Raw genomic sequence first — 11,602 nt, forward strand, 5'->3', positions numbered from 1 at the left:
ACAAATTGGGTTTACATTAAAATAATAATAATAATCTTGGATTGCATGACACAGTGGACAAAGCCAATCCCACATTTATTAAAATTAACGTGAAAAGTAATCTCATGTTCATTCGCTTCAAAATTGAAGTTTCCCATAATGTTTTAAGAATATTGACTTATTTGCGGTAAGGTATTTACTTCACAAGTCTATGTCAAAAAACGCAAACAAAGTAAATACATGTTCTGAGTTTGCGTGTTGCATTCTTGCCCCGTGCTGCTGTAGGCAGTACAGCAGGAGCGGCACTGTGTTTGGTTCACAGATGGAAAGATTCAAGGAGGAAGCTTGTGAGACTGCAGCCGTATTACTGCTGGACAGGCTCTACCAGACAGATAAAAAGGAAAATTAAAATACTTGCTTAAAATGTGGGGGCCATGTATACATGAATTACAAAAATAGATATATGATTGTAACATTACCATTCCGATTATAACTGAAGCTATGGGTATGGGTTTGGGGTTTAGGTTTATACACGTGTGAATGCTTAAATTATATATTTCAGAGTATCTTTGCATTACTACAAGATTGCATGTATGTTATTTAACATTTTAATAAAAATATTTATTTAAAAAAAACGACTGCAGGTAATATAAACAAACTGGTTAGCCAACAACGTCAGGTTTCGGGAAAAGCAGAGTGTTAGAAGGCATAGAATTGCATGCAGATGACACGTTCCCCGAACTTCCAGGTGAACAGTAAAAATCAACGTGAACTATAGTGACGTCGTATATATATATATATTTTTGGTTATCGTCTCATCTCGTTATCACCGGTTCATATAACACTGCTGGAGGACCAAGTCGTCGTTTCTCAAAACCAGGCGGTTTATTTTTGCTACCACTTACCAGGCTGGGGGCGTTCCCTCTTGCTTTCCTGCAGCAGACAGTTGTTGGTTGTAACTGTTTAATTTAATCTAGAAAGGAAGATGGCGGCGGCGGTGAGACAGGAGTTGGCCCAACTCATGAATTCTAGTGGATCGCACAAAGATCTGGCTGGGAAGTAAGTACACTAATACGACACTGGTGGGATGTGCACGTCTTTAAAGAAACGCTAAAATTTTGTTGAAACGCATTTTTTTTTAAAGAATAGCTCAGTTTCTTTTTGCCGGTATAGCAGTAGTGACTGCCGCAGTCACACAATCTCATCGCAGTACTCGCATTGATATTAGGGACTTGTGTTATCAAATATCAACGATTACAGTCGACGAGAAAGATGCTTTTTATGAGTCATTCATTATTCTGTTACATAACTAGACCTCTTCCGCATAAACATCATAAACACAACGGTGCTTAACAGTTCAGTACAGCCATAGTAGCTAGAAGTAGCAGAAGAAAACCATTCACCAATAATGCGGGCAACAACGTAGATCTGTTCTGTGTGCTGCAAAGCAGGATAGTGCCATGGCACTAACCATATAACACTGCATCATTTATATTACAGACAGTGGCACCCCGGCCCTGCAGCTCATCATCTGTGATAACGATATTTGTTACGAGTATGCACTGAGAATAAACATTCTGAGCCTAACAAAATTCTGCATTACCCTAAACAATATTCCCATTATATGATTGTAATTACAATTTGTGTGCTCCATACATATATATATATTACACACACACACACACACACACATATACAGGGTGATTAGAGAGTAAATTGACCACATCAACGCACTCTTTGGTGTGGTAACTTACTTTCTAATTACTCTGTATATGTAAATAGAGCGAATTGAAAAACAGCAAACAGCTGTATATCCACGGAGAATTAGGAGCCAACAGGATACCCCTCAATCACTAGAAGTAGCCTAGCCTACTTAATGAAGAAAAGTAATTTATAAATTGAAAACTCACTGTTTTAATAATTAGCTGCAATATTATATTGCATGTATTCCTGGTGACGTTTCTCATCTTTTCTAAAACTTTCAAGACATAAAAAGCTTTTTATGAAAAAAATAAAATTAAAATAACAAATCTCGTTATTCAAATGAACTTTTCTTGTAGGTATCGACAGATCCTTGAAAAGGCCGTTCAGTTTAGTGGTGCAGAGCAGCTCGAGGCTTTGAAGGCTTTTGTGGAAGCCAGTAAGTGTATTTTGTATTTTTGTTTTGTTACCTCAGATTCATCTTTTTCTGGTATATTTGTTACCCAGTGTCAATATAAACAGGATTCTACAGTGTCCCGCATGTTTCATTTTACACATTCTTTGGTGTGTGGTTAAAGCATTCTCCCACAGTTCACCTTTCCCAAATGCACAGTCGTTCCAGCTGTTGGTGAGAAAATCCTTTTTTCTTCCTTGAAACCTGCATGCATTGCACTGTGAGAAATAGACAGGCTCTTATTACTTTCAGCTGTTGAATGTTATAAATGGCATCTTGAAGCTCGTGAAGCAAGGTGTACAGTACAGTCCATTTAAAAAACAGGATCACCTATTTTCCCCACATGTTTTTTGTAATCCTGATAGCCTTCAAACTAGGATAGACTGGCAGACCCATCCCCACAAGTCTAATGTTGCTGATTTATTTACAATATTGCTTTTTCATGTCGCCTATAAAATATTACTTAGCAGTTTGTTCTTATTAAATTCATTGATGTCTGAAGTGTCTTTTTTTTTCTGTTTGTTGTTTTCACCTGCCTTAGTGGTGAATGAAAATGTCAGTTTAGTGATCTCAAGGCAGCTGCTGACTGACTTCTGCACTCACCTTCCCAATCTTCCCGACGGCACCGCCAAGGAGATATACCACTTCACACTGGAGAAGATCCAGCCCAGGGTCATTTCATTTGAAGAGCAGGTGAGGTAGAGCTGTTATGAATCAGACCTGCTGAAAAACTAGTTGCGTCATCATGGATGAAACTTGAGGCACAATATGCCTCACGAGGGTCTGTTTAGATTTGAAAATTATTTTTCTGGTGTCTCTACTGATTAGGCTAGGTCTATACTTATTTTACTTTCATACTTTTATAAAACAATTTGAGTTCCTAATGTTGTTTTTTGTGTCATTTAGGATTAGAAATATTAAGCCTTATTTATAAGAGATTTGCACTGTTTTAGAGAAAGAAAAGTCAAACTTTTATGGTTACAAAAAAGTTACAAGCCTGGTTCATTTTAGCAGTTTTTGTATATTAACAATTTTCCTTTCAAAAAAATAAAAATAAATAATAGAAAAAGCATTTTGGTTTCAAGGCCTTGACAAATCATACTATTGTGTCAAACTGTGGTCATTCAATCAATGGTATTAGTCATTTTTAAAACCTATAAAGTGTGGTCCTCTCCTGGCCGAACAACATAGCAGTGTCTCGGCAGGCCTGTCTTAATTGGTTTTAAATGGTTTCTCAGGTGGCTTCAATCCGACAGCACCTTGCAACCATCTACGAGAAAGAGGAGGACTGGAGGAATGCTGCTCTAGTCCTAGTGGGCATTCCTTTGGAGACGGGACAAAAGTAAGCAGCAACTACCATGTGTTTTTTTTTTTTTTTTTTTCAGTTCAGTGATAATGCAGATTCCTCTTTTTTTGGTCTACTGAAGTAAGTTTTAACCAGTTATTAAACTCATTATAAATGCTACTTCAGGATCTCCAGACAGCAAAATTAACATTGGTCCAGCATAAGTTGTATCATTACGCTGGGCCGTTTTGCTCACCACTGGATATGACTGAGATTTATTCTCTTAAAGATACACCTCTTAAAAGTATACTTTGCTAAAAACCTTAAGTTATCCATTTCTAACTTGCACCAAAATACGGTAGCTTTGTTTCTTACTGCCACATTTCAGAGTTAATACTACAGCCTAAATGTAATTAGTCAAGTGTAAAGTTTTGTTAGTGGGATAAACACACGGATGAGATGAAACAAAAGTAAAACCTAACATTATTCAAACTAGAAATTAAAGTATTGGTTTACTGTAATCTTTATATTAGACCTTCAAACCATGTCCACTGCGATCAAACTCAAATATAAGGCCGCTATTGGTTAGTAATCTATTGTCATCATGGCCCAATATCTGGGATCTCAATGTAAAAAAAAAAAAAAGGAAAAGAAAGACGCTTTCAAATTCTAATTAAGAAAATTGCAAAGAGGCAAATATCTAACCTGTGTGTGATTTAACTTGATCTGCAGTAGGGTTCAGGGATGGAAATAAGACTCCAATTGCATAGCAGTTTGATCCATTCCTGGTTTTACTTCGAGTTTAATAAGACACACATGAGCTTGTTACCTAAACACTGTGGCTAATCAAGCTTGTAGTAAAACCTGGAGTGGGTAAAACTTCTATGCAAAAGGAGTCTTATTTCCATCCCTGGGGTTGCAGGGTGACATCTCTAATCGTAGAATCACTTGCACTGTATGTCCTTTATCCATTATGTGTTCTATATTTAATAGGCAGTACAATGTGGATTACAAACTAGACACCTATTTGAAAATCGCTCGTCTATACCTTGAGGATGATGATCCAGTCCAAGCTGAAGCTTACATTAATCGAGCCTCTCTGCTTCAAAACGAGTCCACCAACGAACAGCTGCAAATACACTACAAGGTAACTGAAGCTTTCCTACAGGACATTGAAATATTTCAAAAATATATATTGTAATAGCTTAGTCGTGTGTAAAATGTCTTCTGTTGGAAATTGCTGAACCAGAATGATGTATTGTATGGTGGTAACAATGTTGATACTACAAGATCAGTACACACATTTCCCACATACACAAGTTCTTTCCCTTGAAACTTGTAGGTGTGCTATGCCAGGGTCCTGGACTACAAAAGGAAATTTATAGAAGCGGCACAGAGATACAACGAGCTCTCATATAAATCTATTGTACATGAAAGTGAGCGGCTGGAAGCCCTGAAGCACGCCCTGCACTGCACAATCCTGGCATCGGCAGGTACCTCTTCATGTTTTTACTGTAGAGTTCGTATTGTAGTGAAAACAAGTATGACATTGGATTATATTTCTCTTGCACCATGAGCTCAGACAAGTAGGCAGCAACTGGTGAGCAACACAGATTTGATTTGTGGTCCAAGCTTGTGTCAGGCTTAAAAACTAAAGGATGCATTAACTAAAAGCAGCAGCTAGATCCATATGTTGCAGTCTGTGTAGAAGGACATCTTCAATGGTTACAATCCTTTGGGCTCCCATGATGTAATTTCCAACTGGGGCCTGTGGTGCTTTTTCAGTGGGAAACGTATACAGTGATGTAATCCTTGCTGTCGGTCTGAGTGTGGCGTTATAACAGACGACAGAGGAAGGCAGTGGGGCGTATAACCTTTTGTTTTGTTGGTTTTGCAGGACAGCAGCGCTCTCGCATGCTGGCGACTCTGTTTAAGGACGAGCGTTGTCAGCAGCTGGCTGCCTATGGGATCCTGGAGAAGATGTATCTAGACAGGATCATTCGGGGGAACCAGCTGCAGGAGTTTGCTGCCATGCTAATGCCTCATCAGAAAGCAACCACAGCAGATGGTCAGAACACATTTAGACCAGAGCTAGGTCTACACAAACCTACTTCTTGAGATGGAGTGAGGGTGGCTGGGCTGGCTATAAGAAGGACAATGAAAAGGCAATAAATACAGGAAAGATGTTTGCCCATGGAAAGAAAAAAAAATACTGAGCAGTTGTGATTAGGACTTGCAAATATTTAACCTATTTAATATATGGTGATGCCTGGGGAATTCCCTGATGGAGTAGTTTTAGTCACTAATAGGCTCCCAGCTTAAGGCTAATTGGAATGAGTCCTCATAAGGCAGCAGTGTGGAGTAGTGGTTAGGGCTCTGGACTCTTGACGGGAGGGTTGTGGGTTCAATCCCAGGTGGGGGGACACTGCTGCTGTACCCTTGAGCAAGGTACTTTACCTAGATTGCTCCAGTGAAAAACCCAGCTGTATAAATGGGTAATTGTATCTAAAAAATAATGTGTAAAAAATAATGTAATTGTATGTAAAAATAATGTGATATCTTGTAACAATTCTTACCCTGGATAAGGGCATCTGCTAGGAAATAAAAAAAAAAAAATCATAATTTTATTATTATTATCAGGAATTAAGGACTGGAACCAAAAGTCAAAGGGTTGTTTAAAATGATTTTGTTACCAAAAGAATTATCTAAAAACAGGGCCTGTAAAGGTGTGTTTTAATATAGTATGTGTTTTATTTGTCCCATTACTTCACAGAAAGTGTATTAGAAAAAAGTCAGTGCTGTGACAGCTTCTCTCTTTTCCACTGTAGGTTCAAGTATCCTGGACAGAGCAGTCATTGAGCACAACCTGCTTTCTGCCAGCAAGCTCTACAATAATATTACATTTGAAGAGCTGGGGGCCCTACTGGAGATCCCACCAGCCAAGGTAAGAGGTTGTTTTCACCAAACAGAGCTGTAGCGCACAACCCTTTTGTAGCACTTCAGTCAAACAAGTTGTTTTTTGGACTGTGCTTATTTTAAAATGCTCTAGTCTTCTTTTTGGGTCTTACATTAGAAAATTAAAACCATATATTTTTATACCAGATAAATTTATAATCAGTCAACATATATTTTTGAATATTATTATTTCATACTTTTAACCAGCAGAAATGATCAAAAGAATTCCCTGGTGCTGTTGAAATAGTTCTGTTATGTCAGTTAATGTTTATTTATTAAGCCAACGATAAAATACATTAGAGTAAGTAGCGGGGTTCTGAGAAATGTGTGATACGTCCCCACGTGTTGCTACAACTGTTTAAATAACAGACCTGTAAATTTCTTTTTATTGTTAACATCCTGATAACGTTTTACACTTCTAACTTTTTAAAGTCAGTTTCAAAATGTCCGCTCTAGTGCACTGGGGTTTGAGATCTGTCCTCTGAATGACTGCAGGAAGAGCGATTTAAAAATAAAAATAAAAGTGCTCTGGCTTTTCTCTTCCGTACCACATCATGGATCATTATTGCTGCATAATACTATCTGCAATAGAGCGGACATTTTGAAAAGAGCTTTGAAACTGACTTTAAAGTTATAAATGTAAAAAGTTGTCAGGATGTTAACAATGAAAAGAAAAATGTGTTTAATTTTAATTCTACAACTTTCAAACGTAACGGCTAGTTTAAAGCAGACAGGGTACATTCCAGCTGGAAAGCAAAAAATAGTGCGATAAGAATGCATGTTATTAACAGGAACATTACCAGAAACCATGTATATCAATATGGGTCTGTTACACACATAGTGCACTTTTTGAATCATTCTAGTTGTTTGTTAACATTATTATTTGCCTCTTGCAGAATATTATGCAAATTGCACTTTGGAGCAAGCCCCTTTTATAAATCGATCCTATTGAGGTTAAATATTTGGGCACTCAGAAATTCAGACATGTGTTCAATACAATTGTAATGTAACATCAAGTTACAGGGCATGTTGTTCTTACTTGTATGAAGAAGTCCAATTAGAGAGCTTCCTAGGTATTATTTGTGATAAAAACAAGTGTTGATCAGCTCAAATTAAGCCATTGTTCCATCTGGTAAAAAAAAACCCGTCTGGCAAAGACCCCAAAACATAGTCACATCATTTGAATTCTTTACGACCAAGTTACTGAATGTAGTTTTTAGGATATTAAAGCCTACTTTAAGAAGTGGAACAAGTCAGTCCACACATTTACCATCTTTATTGAAAAGAACATCTACATAAAGGTGAATGCAACTTGGCAAGCCAGAACTACAGTTCCCAACTTTTTATTTGCCTGATAAATCATACTTTTTAAATTGTTTCAACAAGTACTATAGAAACAAAATGTGCATTAAATAAGAATGAAACTAGTTCAGTGAGTCTTCAGTATATGTTTGGTCCTTGAAATGAAAGCATTTGGACAGTACAACAGAAAATGATAAGACCCTTGTTTGTGAACTTTAATTATGTTTAAAAGATAAATGGAGAATCTGAAGAAAATATATATATATATTTGAGCGAGAGATTGTTGTATCTGTTGTCTTAGAAGGGCCACACTGTCACCATCTGTAGATGGAATGTTCTGGATTATTTTGAATATATCTGTGTTGTTGTGCAGGGCTCTTTTCCCGCTGTTGAAGCCCCTGGTTACAGATGCGACTTGGTAGGGAACAAATAAACTACTTATACTAATAATGACGCTTGAAAAGTTTTTCAAACAAAGTTTTTTCAGACAAAATGCAGACTATCAAATCATACTCTCAAAGTCTCTTAGAGAAAGACAATGGAGAGCATGACAAGCTGCAGTGCACACCCATTATAATGCGGCCAGAGGGTTAAAAGGTGAATATGACCTTGGCTACCATAATTTATTAACTAAAAGCATTTTAGCAAAGCAGAACCGCTTACTCACCAGAATGTACATCGTCAAGCACATTTTACTTAAAGCATTTTAATACCGCTATACCTTTTGACACAAATACATTGCAGTGAATAAACTATACTATGCAGGAATGGTTTGACGTAAAAATTGCTTGTAAAAAGCGAAACGTGTTTATTAATTGTGTTCAGATGAGGTTGTGCACTGATTCAAGAGATTATTAAAGCATGTTGGGAGAGCAAGTGTGATTGTTAGAGGCCTTTAAATTTGCTGCCTTCTACGCCACATTAATATTGTAATGCTGAAGCAACAGAAACGAAGAGGGGCTGCTAGCTAGGTATAAACAAAAATCATTCTATATTGGTAAATAACAATAAGATTGGAAAACTGTCAATTTTAAAAGAAAGTTATACAGATATACCAGAAGATTAGGTAAGTCTTAAAAAAGCAAGTCATACTTGAAAGCTGTGTTTTGTGGTTCCTGACTAGTTTCAGGCGCTAAGGTCAGTTAGTCTATAAAAAGTGTTTTTATTTGACTGTTCTCCCTTCAATACCATAACTGTTTTAAGTTAGTTCTTAATTCCTAAGGTTTCTATCCTTGTGCTTTTATAAATGAAAGGAGGCCACCACAATCCACACCCATCTTCACCGGTCATGACTGCATAGTTTCTCTTATTTTTTTTTATGTTGGCGTTATAGCCTTGACAAGTAATGCAGCATTTTCAGTTACTCAATCCAGGGTTCGGTTTCTCTTCCGCCTGTGTTCTGAGGACTGTGAACAGAATACATGTACATAAAGTGTAATAAGATGTAGTACAGTAGTTTATTGACAAAACCCGATACAAAAACACAGTGCTGCTACTATAATAAGACAATTGATTTGAGCAATGTCCATTATCTGCTGCTGCTTTTACATAATGGGCACTAAATAACGTAGGGGCAAGCTTGGGCCCCTAATCCCGCATTATAACGGGAGTGCACTTCATTAAATAACAATTTGGTCTTACTAAAGTACATTAAAAAAATATTTTTTTAAAGCATTTCATGGCATCTTTAGTACTGACTTACCATAAGCAGTACTACTGTTTTGAATGTATTGACTAACCCTGACAAAATGTTTTCCACTTTAATTTGAAATAAGTTGTGAATCCAATTTGGGCTGAAGAAAGCTTTTTTTAATATAAAATAATAAAAAAAACTTTGTTCTTATCCTGTGTTTATTGTGAAGCTATTGTAGTTGTATAATAAAAATACCAGAATATAAATTAAGTTGCCGAACTGTTATTATTTTGTTATATATTTAATTATTACCAGTAAAACTAAGTTGTTAACCTCATGTGACTGTGTAAAATTGTCAAGGGTTTTAGTGAAATTGTTTTTAAAACAGTTTCTCCCAATAAAACATGTCAATAAAGATCTCTGTTTCTGTGGACAGGCAGAAAAGATAGCCTCCCAAATGATAACCGAGGGTCGAATGAATGGCTTCATCGATCAGATAGATGGCATTGTTCATTTTGAAAGTAAGTACGGTATGCTGTATTCTTTAAACATCACCACTAGGTGTCTCACTTACATGCACAATTAGTAAGAAACCCTACAGTGGCTACTTTTGTGAAACTGTGAAACAGATGTGATTCCCTTCGGCACACAGTCCAAGAAAGATGTTGAGCTTGTGTAACTCCTCTGAATATTACTTGATACTTGTATTGGCTTCGAAAGGTAATATAGAATGACATGGACATGGTTACTGAAATATTTTCCCAGTGGAATACCTTTTCCAGAGGAGTCCTATAGAGTGAATAGCATACGACTGTCAAACACAAGGTCCAAAGAAGTTACTCGGCAGTAAATATCGTGTTGCCTTCTCTGCTTTCAGCTCGTGAGCCTTTGCCCACCTGGGACAAGCAGATCCAGTCGCTGTGTTTCCAAGTCAATAACCTCCTGGAGAAGATCAGCCAGGCAGCGCCCGAGTGGACAGCGCAAGCAATGGAAGCACAGATGACCCAGTAACTCTCTCTCAGCCTGTAGTTTGGACATTGTCTTCTCTCCATTCCCTTGCACTGCGAGAGAACAGCAGACCCTTTGTTCAAGATCATATTCTATTTAACGATTGCAAAAATACAGTTGTTTTGTTTCGGGGGGGAACATTTCTGTGTTTTAGGCTATTTCTAAATTTAGAAATATTAACAGAGTTTCCTCTTTTTTGCCTCTTGTCCCATCCTAGGGCTCAGTAAATCCATCTGGTTTAGTTAGCCACACCTGGGTGTGAGAGAATCACAGCAGTCGCTAATTGGCAGAGCATTATTTTACTAAGCTGTAATTGTAAAATTGTAACTTTTTTCTTCCCTCTAATTGTCACTAGAAACACTATCACTGGTGTTTCTTGAAGAGCATTTATTTCTTTACTGTTTTTTAAACTTGAATTTGGAATATACAAATAGTATATGTATAAAAAATACAATGCTATAGATAAACAGTTGCTGTTGCTTCCTGGCACTTAATGCTTTTACAGTATGTTCAAACTCACTCCAAGGGTATAGCTGCGACGTTAACTGCAGTTGAGCTGTGGTGTTGCATTTGAAATATTTGCATATCCTGACTTACTGCTACAAAACACGTAAAGAACCAAAAGATAATAAATTGGGACAAGTGATAATTTACCAAGGAAGATCTCCTTTACACCCCCACCCCAAATTAATAACAATACGTATCTGGATAAACTCACTGCAGTCTCATTTCAGGGGATTTTAATTTCCCTCTATTTAGCAGCACTATTGCTGCTCCTGTTTCTTATGAATGTCCTTCCTGATTTTTGCCAAGGGTGCCAGAATCCCACACTGAGCAGTGCTATGGTGCAACAAAGTTGCTTCAAAGGGGATAGACCATTTAAAGTTCATTGTTTTTTTGGGGGGGGATTATTTATATCTATGAAGGTAAATATATCCTATTAAAAATTGATTGGACAGCAGTTTGGCTTCCCTAAGTTAGTATGAAGATGGGAAATGCTGAATCAATTGCACTTCAATGTATCTTAAGGATTCTGAATAGGCACCGCTCAGTGTCCTGCAAGTCAAGAAATATGATTGCATAAAAACAGTGCATTCTTTATTTCCCTTCACTGCTGTGATCTTCTAGATGTCAACACAAGAAGAATATTCCTTGCTGTTCAAAGGTTATGTGAACAACATGGGATTTTAATTGTTGTTTGTTTTATTTAATAAATAAATGAATAAATCACAGCCTACTGATAAATGATCAGATTGTCTTGTTACTGTGTCGCCCCTCTCTTGAA

At 37.1% G+C, this 11,602-nt stretch overlaps 1 protein-coding gene across 2 annotated transcripts; it reads left to right on the forward strand.

Moving 5' to 3' along the window:
• Window positions 1-885: 885 nt before the first annotated feature.
• Window positions 886-11,565, forward strand: LOC117408983 (COP9 signalosome complex subunit 4). 2 transcript variants are annotated; one of them, XM_034014472.3, is made up of 11 exons: window positions 886-1,038; window positions 2,040-2,119; window positions 2,676-2,827; window positions 3,373-3,476; window positions 4,413-4,566; window positions 4,762-4,912; window positions 5,317-5,487; window positions 6,248-6,363; window positions 8,050-8,094; window positions 9,746-9,830; window positions 10,187-11,565. In XM_034014472.3, the coding sequence occupies exons 1-11, from the start codon at window positions 965-967 to the stop codon at window positions 10,318-10,320; spliced, it is 1,266 nt and encodes a 421-aa protein (XP_033870363.1). In that variant the 5' UTR covers window positions 886-964; the 3' UTR covers window positions 10,321-11,565. The 2 variants fall into 2 exon arrangements, with proteins under 2 accessions (XP_033870363.1, XP_033870364.1); XM_034014473.3 differs by lacking the exon at window positions 8,050-8,094.
• The last annotated feature ends 37 nt before the right edge of the window (window positions 11,566-11,602 follow it).

This window comes from Acipenser ruthenus, chromosome 1 (genome assembly GCF_902713425.1).
Source record: "Acipenser ruthenus chromosome 1, fAciRut3.2 maternal haplotype, whole genome shotgun sequence".
Classification (NCBI taxonomy): Eukaryota; Metazoa; Chordata; class Actinopteri; order Acipenseriformes; family Acipenseridae; genus Acipenser; species Acipenser ruthenus.